This window comes from Lissotriton helveticus, chromosome 9 (genome assembly GCF_964261635.1).
Source record: "Lissotriton helveticus chromosome 9, aLisHel1.1, whole genome shotgun sequence".
Lineage (NCBI taxonomy): Eukaryota > Metazoa > Chordata > Amphibia > Caudata > Salamandridae > Lissotriton > Lissotriton helveticus.
In genome coordinates, this window is record NC_136070.1 from 60809200 (window position 1) to 60828996 (window position 19797).

General features: G+C 48.2%; 1 protein-coding gene across 1 annotated transcript in view; it reads left to right on the forward strand.

Annotated features, from left to right (window-relative positions):
- Positions 1-6074, forward strand: part of RYR3 (ryanodine receptor 3) — a 1933484-nt gene extending 1927410 nt beyond the window's left edge. The window contains exon 103 of the mRNA XM_078661960.1: positions 5071-6074. Within this exon, the coding sequence (XP_078518086.1) occupies positions 5071-5166 (96 nt within the window). The 3' untranslated portion in view covers positions 5167-6074. The remainder of the gene's footprint in view (positions 1-5070) is intronic.
- The last annotated feature ends 13723 nt before the right edge of the window (positions 6075-19797 follow it).

Below are 19797 nucleotides of genomic sequence, written 5' to 3' on the forward strand. Positions count from 1 at the left end.
TACTCTTTGGCTCGGAAGGAGCCTCCTGTTGGGCTGAGGGCCCATTCCACTCGGGCCACGGCGGCTACTACTGCCCTGGGCCGGGGAGTCCCTTTGCAGGACATTTGCCAGGCGGCCACGTGGGCCTCGCTGCACACCTTTGCGAGGCACTACTGCCTGGACAGTCAAGTCCGGAGGGATGGCTTCTTTGGCCGTTCGGTCCTCCAGGACTTTCTGGTGTAGGTTGTATTGGTTCGCAGACCCACCACCGGGGTTGGTATTGCTGGGGTATCTATTCTAAGGTAAGGAATCTAATACTAACCTGTTTCTTTCAGATGAACAAGTTACTTACCTTCGGTAACGATATATCTGTAAGAAACAGTAGTTAGTATTAGATTCCTTACCGCCCCACCCATCCTCCCCGTTCTGCGAACTGATACCTAGGGTTAAGGACATCCCTTTCAGGTCCCTAGTTTTCAAATGGCACCAGTGTTGGTTCTCACATGGCTCTGCGTGTTCTGGCGCGGAAAAGCTGTGTGCAAAGAACTGACGTCAGCGCGCGGAGGCGGCGTCTATATACTCCAGCGACGTCATCACGGCGCACGACGCCGACGACGCGGAGCCGCAGGGGACGCCTGCAGACGACGCCTACCGACGCGCAGGGGTACTGCTACGCAAAAGTTTCCGGATCCAGACTGACGCCTGGGGATATTCTAAGGTAAGGAATCTAATACTAACTACTGTTTCTTACAGATATATCGTTACCGAAGGTAAGTAACTTGTTCGTCGAGTAGTGTAGAGTGTGCCAGAGTGCAGTGCACTTTAGTAGAGTGAAGTGATGTGGAGGGCGTAGAGTGTAGTAAAGTTTCAGAGTGTCATGGGGTGGAGTGTCATAGGGTGGAGTGTCGTAGAGTGGGGTGTCAAAGGGGAGTAGAGTGGTATGGAGTAGAGTGTCATAGTGTGGAGTGGCGTGGAGTGGACTAAAGTGGCATAGAGTTGAGTAGAGTGTTGTGTCGTAGGGTGGAGTTTTGTCGAGTGGAGTTGGCACAAAGGGGTGTATGGGTGTGGTGTGGTAAAGTGTGGAGTGGCATAGAGTGGAGTAAAGTGGAGTGTCGTAGGGTGGAGTATTATAGGATGAATTGGCTTAGTGTGGCGTAGAGTGGAGTGGTGTAGTGTTGAGTGACATAGGGAGGCATAGAGTAGAGTGCAGTAAAGTGGAGTAGAGTGTTGCAGAGTTGAGTGTTGTGGAGTATCAGAGTGGAGTGTCGTATAGTAGCATAGAGTTGGCACAGGGTTGAGTGGCATAGAGTGGAGTAAAGAAGAGTGGAGGGACAGAGTGGAGTAGAGCGTCGGGTGGAGGTGCATAAATAGTTGTAGATTGCCTTGGAGGAGAGTGTAGTGGTGTAGAATGGAGTATGCATGGTGTGGTAATGCACTGCCATTACAGACAACACATTTTCAATTGAAATTACCATTACATTTGCACACATACAATTTTACTGATAAAACTATACAGCGCACAACGGCAATGTGTGGAAATCGGCATCACCTAGTTTTGTGATTGTGTTAAAATATTTCTTTTTTTTAGCACACTTAAGAATTACAAAAAAAGTACTACATTTGTGCTTTCCTAATTCTGACATATTCTGAAATATTTGTACAGTTCATTTACTGGCATTTAAATTCTGTCTTGTGGGAGAAAAAGATAACCTCTTACAGCCTTTCCCATCCCCTGTACCCAGCAAGATTGTCACATAAATCCTCTCACTTAGCAGTCAGAGAAAGAAAATTAAAGACCAACCTCTCTCAGAAGACAGAGCCTAACATTTGATCTCTGTGAATGTACAACAAAAGTGACAATATATTTATTTATTTAATTAAAGGCTTGTTAATTGCTCTTTCACTTCTGAACTCCAGCATGGTTATTTTGGGGGTGCTTCAGCATCCCTCATTCTCTCTCTTCCAGCATCTATGACATGTGTGTAAAAGGTTTAAGTAATGCTATTAGTAAAGAGCACTGACCAAAATAAACACACTTTTAGACAGAACATTGTTCCTCAAGGGCATGCAAGACTGATGATCAAAGTGGCAAAGGTAAGTAGAAAGATAGGAGGTAGGAAACTGCTTCCAAGAAATACAGCACGTTGTGTGCATCAAGAGTTCCCAGAAAGCGAGCACTTGTGGAGCAAGGCAAGGAGCCAGTCATGGAGGTAGTAAACAGGCTATGCACCATGGGAGGAACAAAGGCATCCTGGACAGCCTAAAACAAATAAAGCTAGCAAACAGAAAGCAAGCAAATGTGAGTTACAAAAAAACAAAGCCAGTGGTAAGCAATGGGCAGAATACATTCCCAGGGACGCATTCATGTGTCCCCAAGAAGCCTTTCAGACAACTGTGCTGTCTGGTAGGCTTCGACCTAAAAGGCAGACAAACCGTATAGGGTAAGAGAGGACCACCGTCGGGCACCTCTAAGAGATCTTTAAAAGCGAGATGGGAACAGATTACGTATAACCCATAGAGCAGGACTTAGTCTGAAAGAGGTGAGTAAATCCGATTTGGTAGTGCACAACAACAAATTCATCCGTACGCAGTGCTAACAAGCAGATGCTGCTCCACGTGGAGACACCTTCAGCTTCGTTTGCTCACATGCAATTATCAGACTGCGTCCCTCTACGGCTGTCCCAGTCCTCTCATTAGAAGCCACAGCTGCCCCTTTGTCTGACCGCAACACATTGTTTCTCACAACACAAGCTCCTATTTACCAGGTTTCTTTCTGTCAAGAGGCTTCACACAGCAGCTGACCTAAACCCTTCAAAGATTTTTTCCAAAAAGGCGGTCCACACAAATGTGGTGGCTTCCAAATGCACAAACGATCGGCTCCATTTGAGGACACCTACCTCTGAAGTGAAATGCCAAAAGGGACACGTTCGCGACACTTTCAGATGGGGTCAACCACCTCATCGCGGGATAATAGGCGACATCCACTCCCTCTTTAGCTTTTAACAAAAAAAAAATGCTGTGCGCCGTAATCTAGTTATTGTAGCTGAAAGGTCACCTGCCAAGGGACGGCTGGATTTTCCTTTGTTGATTCCCTGTCATGTTTTCACACTGTTTCTCCTTCGCGCACCTCTCACCGCCCTTTTCCTCTAATGTGGAAGAGTCAAATCTGACAGATCTGCCTCTAGAAACAGCAAGACAAAGACACAGAAGATGAATAATTACCCAGGAAATTGTCCTTTACTACCCAGTCTTTTGAGGCGTATCCAAGCCCCCTCATTACATGTTTTCACTAAGATAGGTGAAGGGGGGAGGGGGAGCCAAGACAACTTTTCTGTACAAGCCACCTCAGTCTCAGAGCAGCTCTTGTGAGCAGCCTTTGTGTCCCCCTGAAGACTCACATGGTCCAGTCCATCGTATCTCCTGCAAACTGGTGAGTTCAACAGGGTCAACAAGTGTGTGGGGGGGATCAGATGCATGCAAAGTGGCAGCAGGAACAGACCATCAAGCTTACCAAGTACCCCTTTCGTCACCCTACTTCAGCAGTGAACACCTACCCTCTAACTTCCACAGCCTGATCGTCCTGAAACTATCCAGACGTTTTGTAATAGGTCCTCGTGGCTGCTTGTAAAGCGGAGTGCAACTCTTTTGAAGCCTAAAAGTGCTGAAAGGTGGATAGGAAAGGAGGAGTCAGGTGAGAGGGAATAAGCCAGGGGAAGGGAATTGTGACTAGAAAGAGCAGAGCCAAAATAGTCGGAATAGTAGTGCAGTGTGGGTAAGCTGAGTTAGGCATTCGGAAGGCAGGATCAGAATAGGCAATGCATTGGCTAGAGAGAGGAGTGGGTGAAACTGGGAACTAGAGCTAACTGAAAGCGGGCTGTGCATGTTCGAATGTCTGGTGAGATAATTTGAGCTCCTCAGAGCATCACAAAGTAACAGTTGTTTCCTAGAGGGATCCTTAGCCTGTACACTTTACGGATACATCACACACCTCCCAGCTGTGCTAACACATCAGCCTGTCACCTCCCCGTTCAGTCCCACCTACCTCCCCGTCATTCAGAATCCTGCCTGGCTCTCTAGGCACATTCACATTTCTGCACACCATCCTGACGTAGTCATAGACGTAAATCCCCACCACCTACATACGTTTCCAGTCCAGCTAATTTTTCAGGCACACTCACCGACCGGCTCATCTCCTCGATGCATTTCCCAGCTCTGTATACCTGATAGATGTATTCATAGTCCAGGTCACCTCACGGACATAGTCCAGTCCCACCACCCGAGCACTTTCACAGACCCACTCCTCTTCTGAACCTTCTCATTATTTGGCTTCCTTAGGAGAACTCTAGCTTTTACTTGTTTTGCTATCCTCATCCCTGGGATCGTAGACTGATCTGGGCAGCCGCGCTAAGTTTAAGCAATTAAAAACAGAGCTTTTCCATTTTATCACACTGTGTAGACAAATGATATTGGGCTATATCACCAGAGTGTCTACTGGGATTCGACATACTAAGTTCCTAAAGGTAGCCCCCACTGTACACCAATCTGCCCAATAGGGTGAGAAGATGGTTCAGACCCCACACTGTCCACTCCTGAGCCTCTCTGGAAAGTAACGGACAAAAGTTGAGATTATGGTGGGGATTCTCAGCCTTAGTATCCAAATACAGCTCCTGTCAGGTGCGTAGTCCTAGAACATTTGAAGGCACCAACCCACTTCCCCTCCTATGCACAATTCAAAGCATCAAACAATCTGCACCTACATGGGGCCAATGCATTAAGAGTAAAACTGGAAGAGGGGTGTTGGTGGGATCTGCTGTCTACGGTTAAGACAGTATTACATATTTACTTTGCAATGTAAAGTGTCATCCCAACCATGTCATCGAGCGTGTGGAGCCTAACCATACAGTGTCATCATGGTGTTATTCTAAATCCTCCCTGCTTTGAGTCTGAACAGTTATGGCAAGTAAAGTAGCCCTATCGTCCCCAAAACACACAGCCAATATACAAGCTAATTTTAGAAGTGATTCAGCTCCTTAAACAAATTCCCATTTATCAAGACATGATAACATGCTTGTACTTCTCCCCTCCTTCTAGGAATCCTTTGTCTGGAAGATGTACCAGGAGAGATGTTGGGATTTCTTCCCTGCCGGCGACTGCTTCCGCAAGCAATATGAGGATCTGCTGGGATAAGCTGTCTGCTGTGGCCAGAAAGAAATTGAGTTGCTGAGCAGAAGAAGCATTTCCAGTATGATGAGACTCCTATTACATTTGTGTCAGACAACAAGATCTATTTAAAGAAAACTCAACATCCAAACGTAAAAAAAGGACTTTACTGAAAAGGAAAAACAACAATCAATTTTGTACTGAAAATTTATGGCTGTACCCAAAAACAGAAGGTTTGATCTTCAATGTACCCTCTGCGAACGACCATGGTTTGGGCTATAAGGCCATGGATTGTATTGCCGACCTCAGCATTTCACGTAAACGAGGCAGTCTACAGTGAAAATAAGGGCTAACTGACTGAGCCTCTAATGCACAACAATACTGAACACTCGGAAGGACTTGAGTGTCGGGGGACAGCGCCTCAGTTACGATTCGCGATCCATACCGCAGGGTATATCTTAATGAATGTAAACAGATGCATCCTGAAAAAGCCTTAGATGGTTACGAAAAAAACTGTAGAGACTAGTGAATGGTTTCTAAACACTTTATCAACCGTGGAGAAATCAATAAGTGCCTTACTTGTCGGGAGACGTAGCTATGCAATATTTTCTTTGTTAGTATTTTAGATGAAAATTTCAAACTAGTTTAAGTTGTGCTGCTTGCCCCTTCTTCCCATCTGACCCCTCCCCCCTCCTTCCCACCCAGTTGTATGAAACGAGACCGGCTTTGAAGGTCGCCAACATGGCCGCCATCAGTAGTAACAGTTTTGCTGGGTACTGTTACAGAAGGGCACCATGGTTGGCTGAAGGTCTCCGAAAGGAATCAATGCCAAAATGAAGCACTGCTTTCTGTCCATTGGGAAGTGCTATAGAGAAGCTGCTACCTTTATGCATTTTTCTTCAGAGACAATAAAGTGCCCACTGCAATAAACCGAAGTTGAAACTGTGGAAGCTTTTATCTTTCTAGGGTTTTAATTCTACTTATTATAACTGATTTCCTTTTACAGCAATACTGACAATGCTATTATCCTCCATAAAATAAGCAGGTTTGTGTTTTTGGTAATGCACAGGACTCACTTATTGCCACAGAGAATTGGTTTATCCAGAGTGAGGGCGCTTATGTACTTGTGATGTTTACTGTTCCTTTCCTTATGATACTAGGAGTTAATGTTGGAAACCATATATATATATATATATATATATATATATATATATATATATATATATATATATATATATATATATATATATATATCACTGAATTTACTTATGCTATTTATAAAATCCGTATTTTTATTTATCCCCTAGTTGTAAGATCAAAGGTAATCTGGATTTGTTTGTGTTGTGCGCAGCTTATCCACACCGGTCTGCAGTGGGCGTTCAACCCACTCCGCTAGCTTACTGACTAAGCCTGTTTCATTTCACAATCCATCCATTCTTGCAATCAGTTTAAATCTACAGCCGCCTGCCTGGCATCTGTTTCTCAGACTACCCCCATGCCTAATTCATGCATGTGCCCAGAGTTACTGACCTACATATATATTTTGAGACTTTATCACTTGAATCGTAGGCAGTAGTACCGGTTCTGCTGTGAGATACATCCACAAAGCTAAGGCGTGGTCTGGAACTATCCGCGTTCTCCCAAACATTAGGCAGAAGCACACCCTACACACCAAATAACATATACAACTGCTTATGATCACATGAAGAAGTCAAAGGTGAACAAGTGCATCATTCAATAGCCAAATAGTGCAAAAGTCGGAAAATGAATCTTGTGGGATTAAATCTACATTTGGAGCAAATTTAGGCCTTGATGAGTATCAATGGTGTACTTTTCCATGAGTACGCAGGCAGGATTTTCACCAGGTAGAATGTTCTATATAGGGAAATGTGACTACTTTGCATTAGCGTTAACGCTCTTTTGTCTTTTGATTCACAGGAGAATTATTTTAAATACATTCACTCCCCCCCTTCTCACTCTAACAATGAACTTACTCCTGAACTTGTAAATGTGCATGAGTTTCTAGAGTGAGAAAATACCAGCAAAGTGTATGTTGACATCAACATACGTACAAGACTGCGGGTCTTCCCCTATTTTTGCAAGTAGACTCTACCAGTTACACCCATGAACCCACTCTTAACATTGTATTTGTATTTGCAACTGCAGAAATTCATCAACCACTTTGGCACCTCAATTTTTTGCACACTTAATTTGAATCTAGGTGCCAGAAAAAAACTTTTATTTGCTTTGTGAGTTCATGTCATTTAAAAAATAGGATGGCATTGTTGAAGGTGATTTGTAAAGTATTGTGTTGCAAGTCAGGGCCTCCCCTCGGTTATGGTGGAGGAGTGTCGCCCCACTGCTGAAAGCCAGCAGATGAAAAATAAAATGATAATAAAACAATTTTATTATCATTTTATTTTTCACTGACTCAGCCGAGTCTAGGGCTGGGCAAGGCCATCCAATGTCAGCTGCAGCCAGGGAGGACGAGTGGTGGGCATTGTAAGTGTACATGTCGGTTTGGCTGTCCATCTTAGGACGGCCAAACGGACATATGCACTTACGTGTCTCCAAACCGAGCTGTGCTGCACAGCCAGGTCGAGACAGGCTCTCAGGCTATAAGAGAGCGCTACTCCAGCCCACTCAGACCAATCCCGGCAATTCTCTCATGCTGGGTAACAGCATAAGAGCACAATCAGAATTGGGTGGAGAGTCTGGGAGCCTGTGCCGATGCGGACGTCTACCCCCGTGCTGCCTCACCACGTTGTATTGGCAACAGCCAACACTGTTGCCAGCCAATCTGGCTAACCATTAAAAGCAAGTGTTGTGGTTCCACAGAGTAAGGTGCTTCAGATCACACAGTTTCCAATGAGCTCAGTGTTGTGTCGCAAATCATTTTTGTGTTGCTTACCATATCTGATAGAGAGTTTTACCAGTACATCCCTTACCTTAAAATATTCCCCAGGCGTCAAACTGTATCCAGATATTTCTGAGGAATCCCCTTGTATGCTGGTATGATGCCGTCATTTGGCTCTGCGTGGCACCGTCCATGCAGGAAGTGACATGGACGGTGCCTATATAAGTGCCACCCCAGCACGATGACTACAGTTTCTTCTGATGGCGCATCCTGACAACCTCCATTCAGTCAATTTTTGACTGGATGTTTTCAACATTTTGTGGATGACTAGTGTGTCTTTTTACAGTGTGTCCCCGAAGAAACCTACCAGCTTCAAGCCTTGTGGAGCTTGTCATTTGCAGATGTTGGTGATGCACCCCCACTCTGTGGTGCCTGGAGAGGGACCATGAGTCTACGTCTTGCAGGGAGTGTCAGACCATGAACCCCTAGGCTCTCCCCAAACTGGTCATGAAGCTCTTGGCTTGTCAGCAAAACACACAAGATGATGGACGGAATGTGGCACAATGGCAAAACATTCACCCCCAGTCACAGATCTGGGTTAAATCCATTGTTATTTTGCTCAGCAAGCCACCCCAGTTCAGACATGGCCATATGCAAATCAGTCTTGACCCTGTGCCTCATGGGAACAGTCCAGACCGAACTGTCAAGTCATGTCTTCCCTGGACCGGAATCAAGCATACTAGGACCGGTTTCTGGCTATCAGCCGTCTTCAGCCAAGATAGCTTGACTCCAGTGGCGTAGTGAGCACGGGACCCACGTCTGGGCATACCCTTCCCACATAGGGTGAACAGCAAAACACACAAGATGATGGACGGAATGTGGCACAATGGCAAAACATTCACCCTCAGTCATAGATCTGGGTTTAATCCATCGATCTGTGACTGGGGTGAATGTTTTGCCATTGTGCAACATTCCGTCCATCACCTTGTGTGTTTTGCTGTTCACCCTATGTGGGAAGGGTATGCCCAGACATGGGTCCCGTGCTCACTAAGCCACTGAAGTCAAGCTATCCTGGCTGAAGACGGCTGATAGCCAGAAACCGTTCCTAGGATGCTTGATTCCGGTCCAGGGAAGACATGGCTTGGCAGTTCGGACTGGACTGTTCCCATGAGGCACAGGGTCAAGACTGATTTGCACATGGCCATGTCTGAACTGGGGTGGCTTGGTGAGCAAAATAACGATGGATTAAACCCAGATCTGTGACTGGGGGTGAATGTTTTACCATTGTGCAACATTCCGTCCATCATCTTGTGTGTTTTGCTGCTCTTGGCTTGTCGCCTTGCAACTCTGGACTGATCTAGATCCTGTTCACAAGAGAGGTCTTGGGACCGCTCACAGAGGCACTCGCGTCAATCCTCATCCCAATGCAGGATTCTCCTGGTAAGGCGCTCTGCAACTTCTCCACATCACTCCTACTCTTAGGACAAGGCGTGGCAACAATGCCACAAATCCAGGCCCCATTCACAGGTTATTCCTGCCCAGCCATCGTCTAACACAGGGTCCAATCACCACTTCCCAGAGTTTCCTGGAGGCTGAGTGACCCCGCCCAATTCTGTGAAGCCATATGCCTCATATTTAGGTATCACACCCCTTTAGAGCACCTTTGGGCCAAATGGGTTTGGGATGATCTTCGACTGGGGGTCCGCCCTTGGTGCCAGTCGGCTCCTCACGATCCGTTGGTGGTTACGGATAGGCCCTGGTTGTGATTTGTGATCTCATCCAGAAACCATTCTAGAGGTGCTGACTAGCGCAGCCAACTCTGAAACCATTGTGATTCCCTACTCCAATATGGAGTTGTACAAGCGTCACACAAAGTCGGCTTCACTGTCGAGCAGGACCATATGTCCTGAATCGGAGATGAAGCCCTATTTCCCAGAAGGGCCCACTGAGAAACTTGAATGGAGGGGATCTGAGGAACACTATGGCTATTCTGAAGGATACTTCTGCCTGTTGATTCCTCACCTTTTGAATACGCCCTGCACCAGCATTCCGCGGAAATTTTTTCCTAGCTCTCCCACCTCGACGAGGACGTCATAATAACATGGCTTCGCTCTCAACTCCAAATGAAGTCATTGGAGCCATAAGAAGACCTCGTTGGCGTACTGACGTCAGTTCCCTTTTTTCCGCACCGACAACGCGTAACTTTTGTTTTAGGAACTCCCCATTTTCTATAGTGATTACTTTGTTTCCTTGAAGATTTCTAATGACTACTTCTAGAAAGTCCGGATTTAAGCCCTGCAGGGAGTGTGGCGGTCACATGTTGATCACTGATCCCCATGATGATTGCCTTTGGTGCTTGTCTTCTGATCACGACGTCTATGAATGTTGAAGCTGCTGGAAGATGAATCCGAAAGCCTGAGGCTAAACTTTTAATGGCCAAAGCCAAAAAGGAGAAGAGAGGTCGGAAGCGTGCAAAGTCATCATCGTCTCATACTTCGAAGTCAAGAAAACACAAGAAGTAGAAGAGACATGGTTCTCAGCGCTGTTCGTCGAAGAACAGGTCTTCGAGGTAGCCTTCTTCAGCTTCGAAGGCAGGACTTTGTATCTCCATCTCGTACTCTATCTCCACGGGTGACGCTGGTTCAATCTCCGCCTCCGAGGTCACCGGCGTCGAAGTGCCCTTCAATGGCTGAAGGTTCTCCGGCTCCCAGTATGTCTCCGCGCCCAGGGAGTCGTCTCCAGTTCGTGTGGCTTCACCTGTGCCCTCTTTCCCGGCTCCGCAGGTTCCAGATCAGCCTCTGGTGATTCCTGATCAGGAAAATACAGATCCATATCCTCCTTTTCCTGCTCCTGGAACAGACCCTACGCAATTTTTAAATGCGATGTTAAGGCATGTTTGCCAATGCTTCTAATCCTTCTGGTGTGCCTTCAGGCCCCGTGGGAACTATGGCCTTTAATTTGGGTAAACCTCACCAGTATTCCCAGGCACCCTTCATGCCATTCTGGCGGACGACTGCGGCTTGACATTTTCCAGTGCCGAGGTCTTCCACTCCTGTTCCTCAGACTCCTTTGGCAGTCTGTTTGGTACCTCTTCGGATTCGAACAACGCAGAGATTTAAAGCAGAAGGTCCTCCATCGACGCCGATGCCGTCGTCACCGCGCCGCTTCTGGCTCCGCCGACGCCGATTAAGAAGCAGCGCTCTAGAAGGGATGCGCAGAGGCTCCTTGAAGAGGAGGAATATAGACAGGAACAGGAGGAAGGAGAGATTGTTGAATCTGTGGACGAGTTTGAAGGCTTACAGGAGGCCAGTGGATTGGATACTTCTCCTGAGTATGAACTCTCACCTCCAAAGGCTGGGGTATTGCAGGATGTTGTTCTTTATGATGTCGTAATAAGGAAGGCAGCTGAGTTTATTTATTTATTTTGAATGTTTTATAGAGCGCGAACAAGATCCTTGCGGATATCAGAGCGCTTTACAGTAAATAAAGTTCTTTATACATCAATTGAAGGGAGGTCAGAGCACGAATATATCACATCATGTAAAGGCATCATAGTAAAGGTACAACATAAAACTATCACATAGCGTTAAATAAAGGGAAGATATAAAGACTAGGTTGCCTAGGTGGTCCTTTGTTATAAAAAGGGGATGTAATGAGGATGCATTTGATCTCGAGATTTCTTTAGACCATACTCAGGTGAATTTGGCAATGAGAATCGATTTTACTTCCTTTTTGAAAGAGGCAGTGGAGGAGTTCAGTCTGGTTTCTGGAGGTAAGGCATTCCAAATTCTGGGCGCCATCCCTGAGAAGGATCTGTTATATGTTTTCTTCTTGTTTAATTTTTGCAGTTTTAGTAGTAGGTTTTTCGCACTTCCTAAAGATTTGATCCCACCCGAGATCGTTCGTTTCTGCGCCAGAGCTGGGCGTTTCGTGATGCATGGCTTTATGCGTCATACAGGCTATTTTCAAATTAATTTTGGCTTCCAGCGGTAGCCAATTCAGGGATTTTAGGTCTGGTGAGATGTGGGCGTTTCTTTTAGAACCAGTTTTGAGTCTTGCTGCAACATTGATTGAAGCTCTTAGTGGAGAAGTTGTAGCTGTGGGTAGTTCACAAAGAGAGGCATTCCCGTAGTTCACTCTAGGGATTACTAGAGCTTATACTGCCTGCTTGAAGTCATTGATTTAAAGAGCCAATTCTGAAATCATTGTTATGGGAGTTTTGGAACTTGGGTTTCAGTTAATGGGAAAACAGGATAGCAGCAAACCACTGAACCTCAGGAGACAGCTGAACTTTAGGAAAAGGTCACTTTAGCCAAAGTATGAAAAGGAGCCTCTCCCTGACTGTCTTCTCACCAGAGGCATTGCTACTGGCCCAGTTACAGTTGCTGGATGAACCGGTACAACCATTGTATTTTGTTTTTAAGTTAACATAAAAAACATTGCGCTAGTTATCTATGAAAACTCACATTTCATTCACATATTTGAAAGCAGTGTTTTATGAAACATAACTGTTCTTATGAGAGAAGTGTGTTGTAATCAATAGGATGATGGAAACTCCAGGATTGATTCTTCAGTTACTTTATTTATTAAGATGTTAAGGTCATAAGTTATAAGATACAAAACCCCATCAGGAGCAGCTGTCCTGCTGCTCAGCCCTCATTCAACTGACATTCATAAACTACTCACATTCTAATCATCCAACATTCCATATGACATGCATACCAGCTGAGCAGCAGGGAATCACAAGATACAACATATCTCCTTTCGTTATGGGTACAATTGCATAAAGCAATAAAATAGTTGTCAATAAGATGCATTCTAGTACACAAAGTTAAGGATATTAAAACAGTGCACCATAGTACAAATAGACAACACAAATAAAATATTTTAACACATCTCGCACCGCATTACTTCCCGAAATGAACAACTATCTTCATCCTACATCCTTATGCCACTAATTATACAAGTTGGCCAGACCTATATAACAAGCACGACACTAAGGAACAAACTTGACGTTACAAATATCAGGGAATAACGCGGACATATAGACTAAGAACAAGTACTCGCATAACTGATCTATATTTTGCTTGATCTGCAGTTACCTACAACTGAGGTGAAATCTAACATCCTGACTGAGGTTCTAAACACATATTCTGCAGTTTCTTAACCTCTTCTACCCTACAATGAGGCTTTAACAGAGCCTAGTTTAGAAGTCTGGCAAAAACCCTTGTCTGCTCCTGCAGTTTCCCAGTCCATTGCAAGAAGGTACAGACCTGCTTCTGGGGATCCGACGTTTCTGTCTTCACATCAGTCACCTGAAAGCTTGGTGGTCTAGGTTTCTTGCTCGAAGCAATCTTCTGGTTCATTTCCTACTATACCAGGTGATAGGGATTCTAAAAAAATGGAGCAAGCGGCAAAGAAGGTATTTTCTTCTGCAAGTATGGCACTAAAGTCCACTAATGCTACCTGTCTACTTGGGAGGTATATCCATGCTCTGATGGACTCAGTAAAGCAGTTAGCTCCAAAGTTGCCTGAAGATGACTGGAATAATTTCCTAGAGGTCCGTTCTGATTCTCAGGCTGCAGCCCGTCGCACAAGTTACTACTTGTGTAACGATATATCTGTAAGAGACATTAGTTAGTGATAGATTCCTTACCTTAGAATATCCCCAGGCGTCAGACTGGTTCCGGAAACTTTTGCGTAGCAATACCCCTGCACGTCTGTAGGTGTCGTCGGTGGCTCCGCGTTCGTCGTCAGCGTCGTTAGCGCCGGAATGACGTCACCTGAGTACTTAGACACCGCCCTCGCGCGCTGACGTCAGTTCTGATACACACCTTTTCCGCGCAAGATACGCAGAGCCATGATAGAACCAACACTGGTGCCATGAAACTAGGGCCCTAAAAGGGGATGACTTTAACCCTAGATATCGGTTCGCAGAACGGGGAGGATGGGTGGGTCGGTAAGGAATCTATCACTAACTAATGTCTCTTACAGATATATCGTGACACAAGTAGTAACTTGTGCATCTGAAAGAGACACGTTAGTGATAGATTCCTTACCTTAGAATAGATACCCCAGCAATACCAACCCCGGTGGTGGGTCTGCGAACCAATAATCACACCAGAAAGTCCAGGAGGACGGAACGGCCAAAGAAGCCATCCCTCCGGACCTGACTGTCCAGGCAGTAGTGTTGCGCTAACGTGTGCAGCGAGGCCCACGTAGCTGCCTGACAAATGTCCTGCAAGGGGACTCTTCGGCCCAGGGCAGTAGTAGTCGCCATGGCACGAGTGGAGTGGGCCCTCAGCCCAACAGGAGGTACCATCTTAGCCAAGGAGTAACACGCCTGGATGAACAATACGATCCACCGAGAGATGGTCCGCTTGTGCACCTCACGTCCTTTCTTAGCGCCCACGTAACCAACAAAGAGTTGGCCATCCACCCGGAACTGGCGTGTGCGAGCCAAATAGTAAGAGAGCGCACGTTTTGGGTCCAGACGGTGGAGCCTCTCTTCCTCTTTCGAGGGATGCGGTGGCGGAAAGAAGGGGGGGCAAGGTGATGGACTGCCCGATGTGGAAGGCTGTGACTACCTTGGGCAGGAAAGAGGGCCTTGTCCGCAACACAACCTTGTCCGGATGGACAGAAACAAAAGGAGGTTTGGAAGAAAGAGCCTGGAGCTCACTCACTCTCCTGGCAGAGGTGATGGCAACCAGGAAAGCAGTCTTCAGAGTAAAAAGGCGGAGAGGACAGTTATGAAGTGGCTCAAAGGGAGCGCACATCAGATAAGTAAGTACAAGGCATCACGAAAGGAACAGGAGGGAACATGTGTGTGATGCCCTTCAAAAACCTATTTACAATAGGGGACTTGAACAAAGATGGCTGATCAGGTAGCCTTAAGAAGGCGGAAAGGGCAGAAAGGTAGCCCTTGATAGTGCCCAGAGCAGAGCCCTGCTGGGCCAGAGAAAGAAGGAAGAGGAGAACCTCAGAAAGGGGGGCAGAGAGCGGATCCACAGCCTTTGCTGTGCACCATGCCACAAATCTGTTCCACCTGCAGGCATATACCGATTTTGTGGCTGCCAGAATGACATTACAGACTTCAGGAGGCAAGTCAAATGGCCTCAACGGGAAACAACAGTTATGTTATGTTATGTTATGCACATTTGTATTGCGCACAGCTGCCCCAGCTAAGGGGCGTCCTGGCGCATGGCAGGCAATGTGCAACAGTTAGCAGAAACACAACACAGATAAAAGAGAATTTATTTAAAAAGGAAAGTTTTCAATGCTTTGCGGAAGGCCAAAAGGTCATCCAATAGCGGCAAGTCCGCTGGGAGGGAATTCCAAAGTTCAGCCGCCCTAACCCGAAAAGAGCGACCACCAACCCGACACAACCTGTATCGGGGGACCACAGCGAGCGCTTGACTTCCCGATCTCAGAGCGCGGGAAGGAACATACCACGACAGGAGATCAGCAAGAATCGGCGGACCTACTCCCCTCAAGATCTTAAACGCCAAGCACAACACCTTAAACTGGATGCGTGATTTGATGGGGAGCCAATGCAAAGATCTCAGGACTCCCGAGACAGAACTCGTTCGAGGTAAGCCAACAATGGCTCTCGCCGCCGCATTCTGCACGCGTTGGAGGCGGGTGGTCTCAGCCACATTGGTCCCTGCCAAAAGCGAGCTAGCATAGTCCAGGCGAGATAATACCGTGGCCTGAACTATCAGCTGCCTGGTACCACGGTCAAAGAACTTAAGAATGGGCCTCAGCGACCGCAAGATACCAAAACAGCTGGCCGCGATTTTCTTCGAATGGCCCTCATAACTAAGAGCAGGGTCCATCCAAACTCCCAAATTCCTAAGTTCAGTGACCGGGAGAGGGACCGGCCCCAGTTCAACGGGCCACCACTTGTCCCCCCACAGTTCCGCCCTCCTGCCGACGATCATGATCTCGGTTTTCTTCGCGTTGAGCTGGAGACAGTTGTTCTTCATCCAGCTTGCCACCGCCCTAAGTCCACTCTGAAACCTGGGGGCATCCCGGTCCGCATCCCCGCTGATAGTAACCGCTAGCTGAGTATCGTCAGCATACGAGACCATAGTCATGTCCCATTGCTTGACGATCTCAGCCAGCGGTCTCACGTACAGATTGAACAACGTGGGACTCAGCGAGGAGCCTTGCGGGACCCCCTGTCTCAGAGGAAGGAATTGGGACTGGAACGGTGGCAGGGCAACGCTAAAGAAACGATCGTTCAGGAAGGAGCAAAACCACTGGAGGGCAGAGCCACCCAGCCCGATCTCCTCCAGGCGATGCAACAGGATAGGATGGGACACGGTATCGAACGCGGCGCTCAGATCTAATAAAACGAGCGCCGCTGTCTGCCCCGCATCCATCACTGTGCGCAGGTGTTCAGCCATGGAGAGAAGGGCGGTCTCCGTGCTGTGACCAGCACGGAAGCCGTTTTGGGTGGGATCCAAGATGTTAACCTGGGTAAGGTGGGCCGAGAGAACTTTGTTGACATGGGCCTCCATTACTTTGGTAGGCCAGGGAAGCAAAGAGATAGGCCGATAGTTTTCGGGCTTATCTGGGTCTAATGAGGGTTTCTTTAGAATGGGAGAAACCACCGCCCGCTTCCAGCTAAGGGGGACCGTGCCCGACTCCAGCGAGATGTTGATCAAGGAGTGCACCACGGTCCGGCCCAAGAACGACTCATCTCTGAAGAGAGCCGAACTAAGAGGGTCAGCGGGGGACCCAGATTTCACCTGCTTTGCCAAGATGTCGAACCCTTCAGATGTCAACAGGGGCAGCGCGTGCAGGGCCGTATCTCCAGAGATGATAATCGGAGACTCAACTGGGGGTCCAGTAGATGGAAAGGTCTTATAGATGTTTTGGACCTTTTCCTGAAAGAACACCGCAAGGGCCTCACAATGTGCGGTGGAGCCAATCGTCGGGGCACCAGGGCGCTTAGCTAGAAGGTCCTTCATCAGTTTGAAAATAGTTTTCGAGGGATTAGAGCTGTTGCCAACTTCGGCAGTATAGTAGGTTGCCCGAGCACGGCACACAGCCCGATGGTACACTTTGACGGAGGCGAGATAGATAGCTTTTTTCCCCGAATCGTACGCCTTCCGCCAAGCCCTCTCTGCACGCCTACAGCTACCCTTGAGCGCACGTAGGGCGCCGTCGTACCACGGGCTAGATTCTCTAGCACTGGTCTTACAGGCGGTAAGAGGAATAAGCGCATCTAGCGCCTTAGAGATCCAAGCGCAGAACCCATCGTAACCTGAATCAACAGTTACAAACGGATCTAATGGCTCTGCAGCGAGGACACGGTGCAGATCTTCCAACCGTAGTTTACCCCAATGCCGCCTAACGACCAGCTTGGCAGGAGGAATGACAGTCCTACCTGGTAAGGGGGTACTAATGGCGACCAAAGAATGGTCAGTCCAGCCCAGGGGCGAGACGGCGGTGACAGAAGCATCTGCCAAGTTAGTGAAGAAGGGATCTAGCGTATGGCCACCGGTGTGAGTGGACTGTTGAACAAGTTGCGTCAGCTGTAAAGCCTCCAAATCCGCGAGAATGCCACTGACCACGGGTAAGTTGGGTTTGTCGAAATGGAGATTGAGGTCCCCCAGGATAGAAAAATTGGGGCACCCTACCACCAAGGAGCTGACCACATCAGGGAAAGCAGCGCGAAACGCCGCCTCGCTCCCTGGGGGGCGATAGACCACCATCCCCGAGAGTGAAAAATGAGGGGTAACAAGAATCTTAAACACCGCACTTTCACATCCCGCAATGGTCAGTGCAGACCAGCAGCAAGTAAAACTAGAACGAATAGCCAGGGCAATTCCCCCTCCCCTAGAAGATCGATTAAGGGTGAGGACTGTATAGTCCGAGGGGAATGCCAGATTAATAATGGCCGCGTCCTCGTCTTTCAGCCATGTCTCGGTGATGGCCACGATGTCTGGGCTTTCATCCTGCAACAGGTCGAATACTCCCTGATAGTGCGACACCAGAGACCTAGCATTAAAACTAAAAATGCGGAGAGCATGCTCAGGGCGGTTACTGCAAACGGCTGCCACCGGATACGTAGGAGCGATGGAAGTGGCTCGCTCTAAAAACCACTGACAGCCAGCACAATAATAAGGACCAACTAACGGATGTAAGAGAGGTATACTACACCTAGCAGTCCGGCGTCCTAAGTCTCGCAAGGTGTCACAGGAATATGTCAGCATGGCTGAAGAAGACCACCCGCGCACCGCACCAGCAGGGCCTAGCCCGAGTCCTGCACGTCCTTAGCGCAGACGGGCGCAGACGGGCAGGACTCAGGCACGACTCCGGCTAAGCGACGGCGTCCCCGCTGCGCGTTCCCGCTGCGCGGAGAGGACAACTTTAAATAGGCGTCCCCTGGACTGAAGCGAGCGTCGGGACGCTCTAAGATGGCGCCCGCCAAAAGCGCCAACAGCCCCAATCCAAAATGGCGGCTAAAGTTGAACAAATATGCCACCCTCGGGACCCGGGCCCGCCAAAGCGGCGGTGCGCTAATGTTTTAAATGCGGGTAAGTGGGAACCCCTTCCCCCAGGCAAGCAGCAGACCAAAGAAAGAATAAACGCATATAAATGCGCGTTACAGTTAAAATGCAGCGCTGAGGAGCGACGTGCTAAAAGCACAGCCAAAAAGTCACAGCAGAGCCTGACCGCCGTCAGACACCACGAGTCCGCCTTAAATAGGCGTCCCCTGGACTGAAGCGAGCGTAAGGACGCTCTAAGATGGCGCCCGCCAAAAGCGACAACAGCCCCAATCCAAAATGGCGGCTAAAGTTGAACAAATATGCCACCCTCGGGACCCGGGCCCGCCAAAGCGGCGGTGCGCTAATGTTTTAAATGCGGGTAAGTGGGAACCCCTTCCCCCAGGCAAGCAGCAGACCAAAGAAAGAATAAACGCATATAAATGCGCGTTACAGTTAAAATGCAGCGCTGAGGAGCGACGCGCTAAAAGCACAGCCAAAAAGTCACAGCAGAGCCTGACCGCCGTCAGACACCACGAGTCCGCCTTAAATAGGCGTCCCCTGGACTGAAGCGAGCGTCAGGACGCTCTAAGATGGCGCCCGCCAAAAGCGCCAACAGCCCCAATCCAAAATGGCGGCTAAAGTTGAACAAATATGCCACCCTCGGGACCCGGGCCCGCCAAAGCGGCGGTGCGCTAATGTTTTAAATGCGGGTAAGTGGGAACCCCTTCCCCCAGGCAAGCAGCAGACCAAAGAAAGAATAAACGCATATAAATGCGCGTTACAGTTAAAATGCAGCGCTGAGGAGCGACGCGCTAAAAGCACAGCCAAAAAGTCACAGCAGAGCCTGACCGCCGTCAGACACCACGAGTCCGCCTTAAATAGGCGTCCCCTGGACTGAAGCGAGCATCAGGACGCTCTAAGATGGCGCCCGCCAAAAGCGCCAACAGCCCCAATCCAAAATGGCGGCTAAAGTTGAACAAATATGCCACCCTCGGGACCCGGGCCCGCCAAAGCGGCGGTGCGCTAATGTTTTAAATGCGGGTAAGTGGGAACCCCTTCCCCCAGGCAAGCAGCAGACCAAAGAAAGAATAAACGCATATAAATGCGCGTTACAGTTAAAATGCAGCGCTGAGGAGCGACGCGCTAAAAGCACAGCCAAAAAGTCACAGCAGAGCCTGACCGCCGTCAGACACCACGAGTCCGCCTTAAATAGGCGTCCCCTGGACTGAAGCGAGCGTCAGGACGCTCTAAGATGGCGCCCGCCAAAAGCGCCAACAGCCCCAATCCAAAATGGCGGCTAAA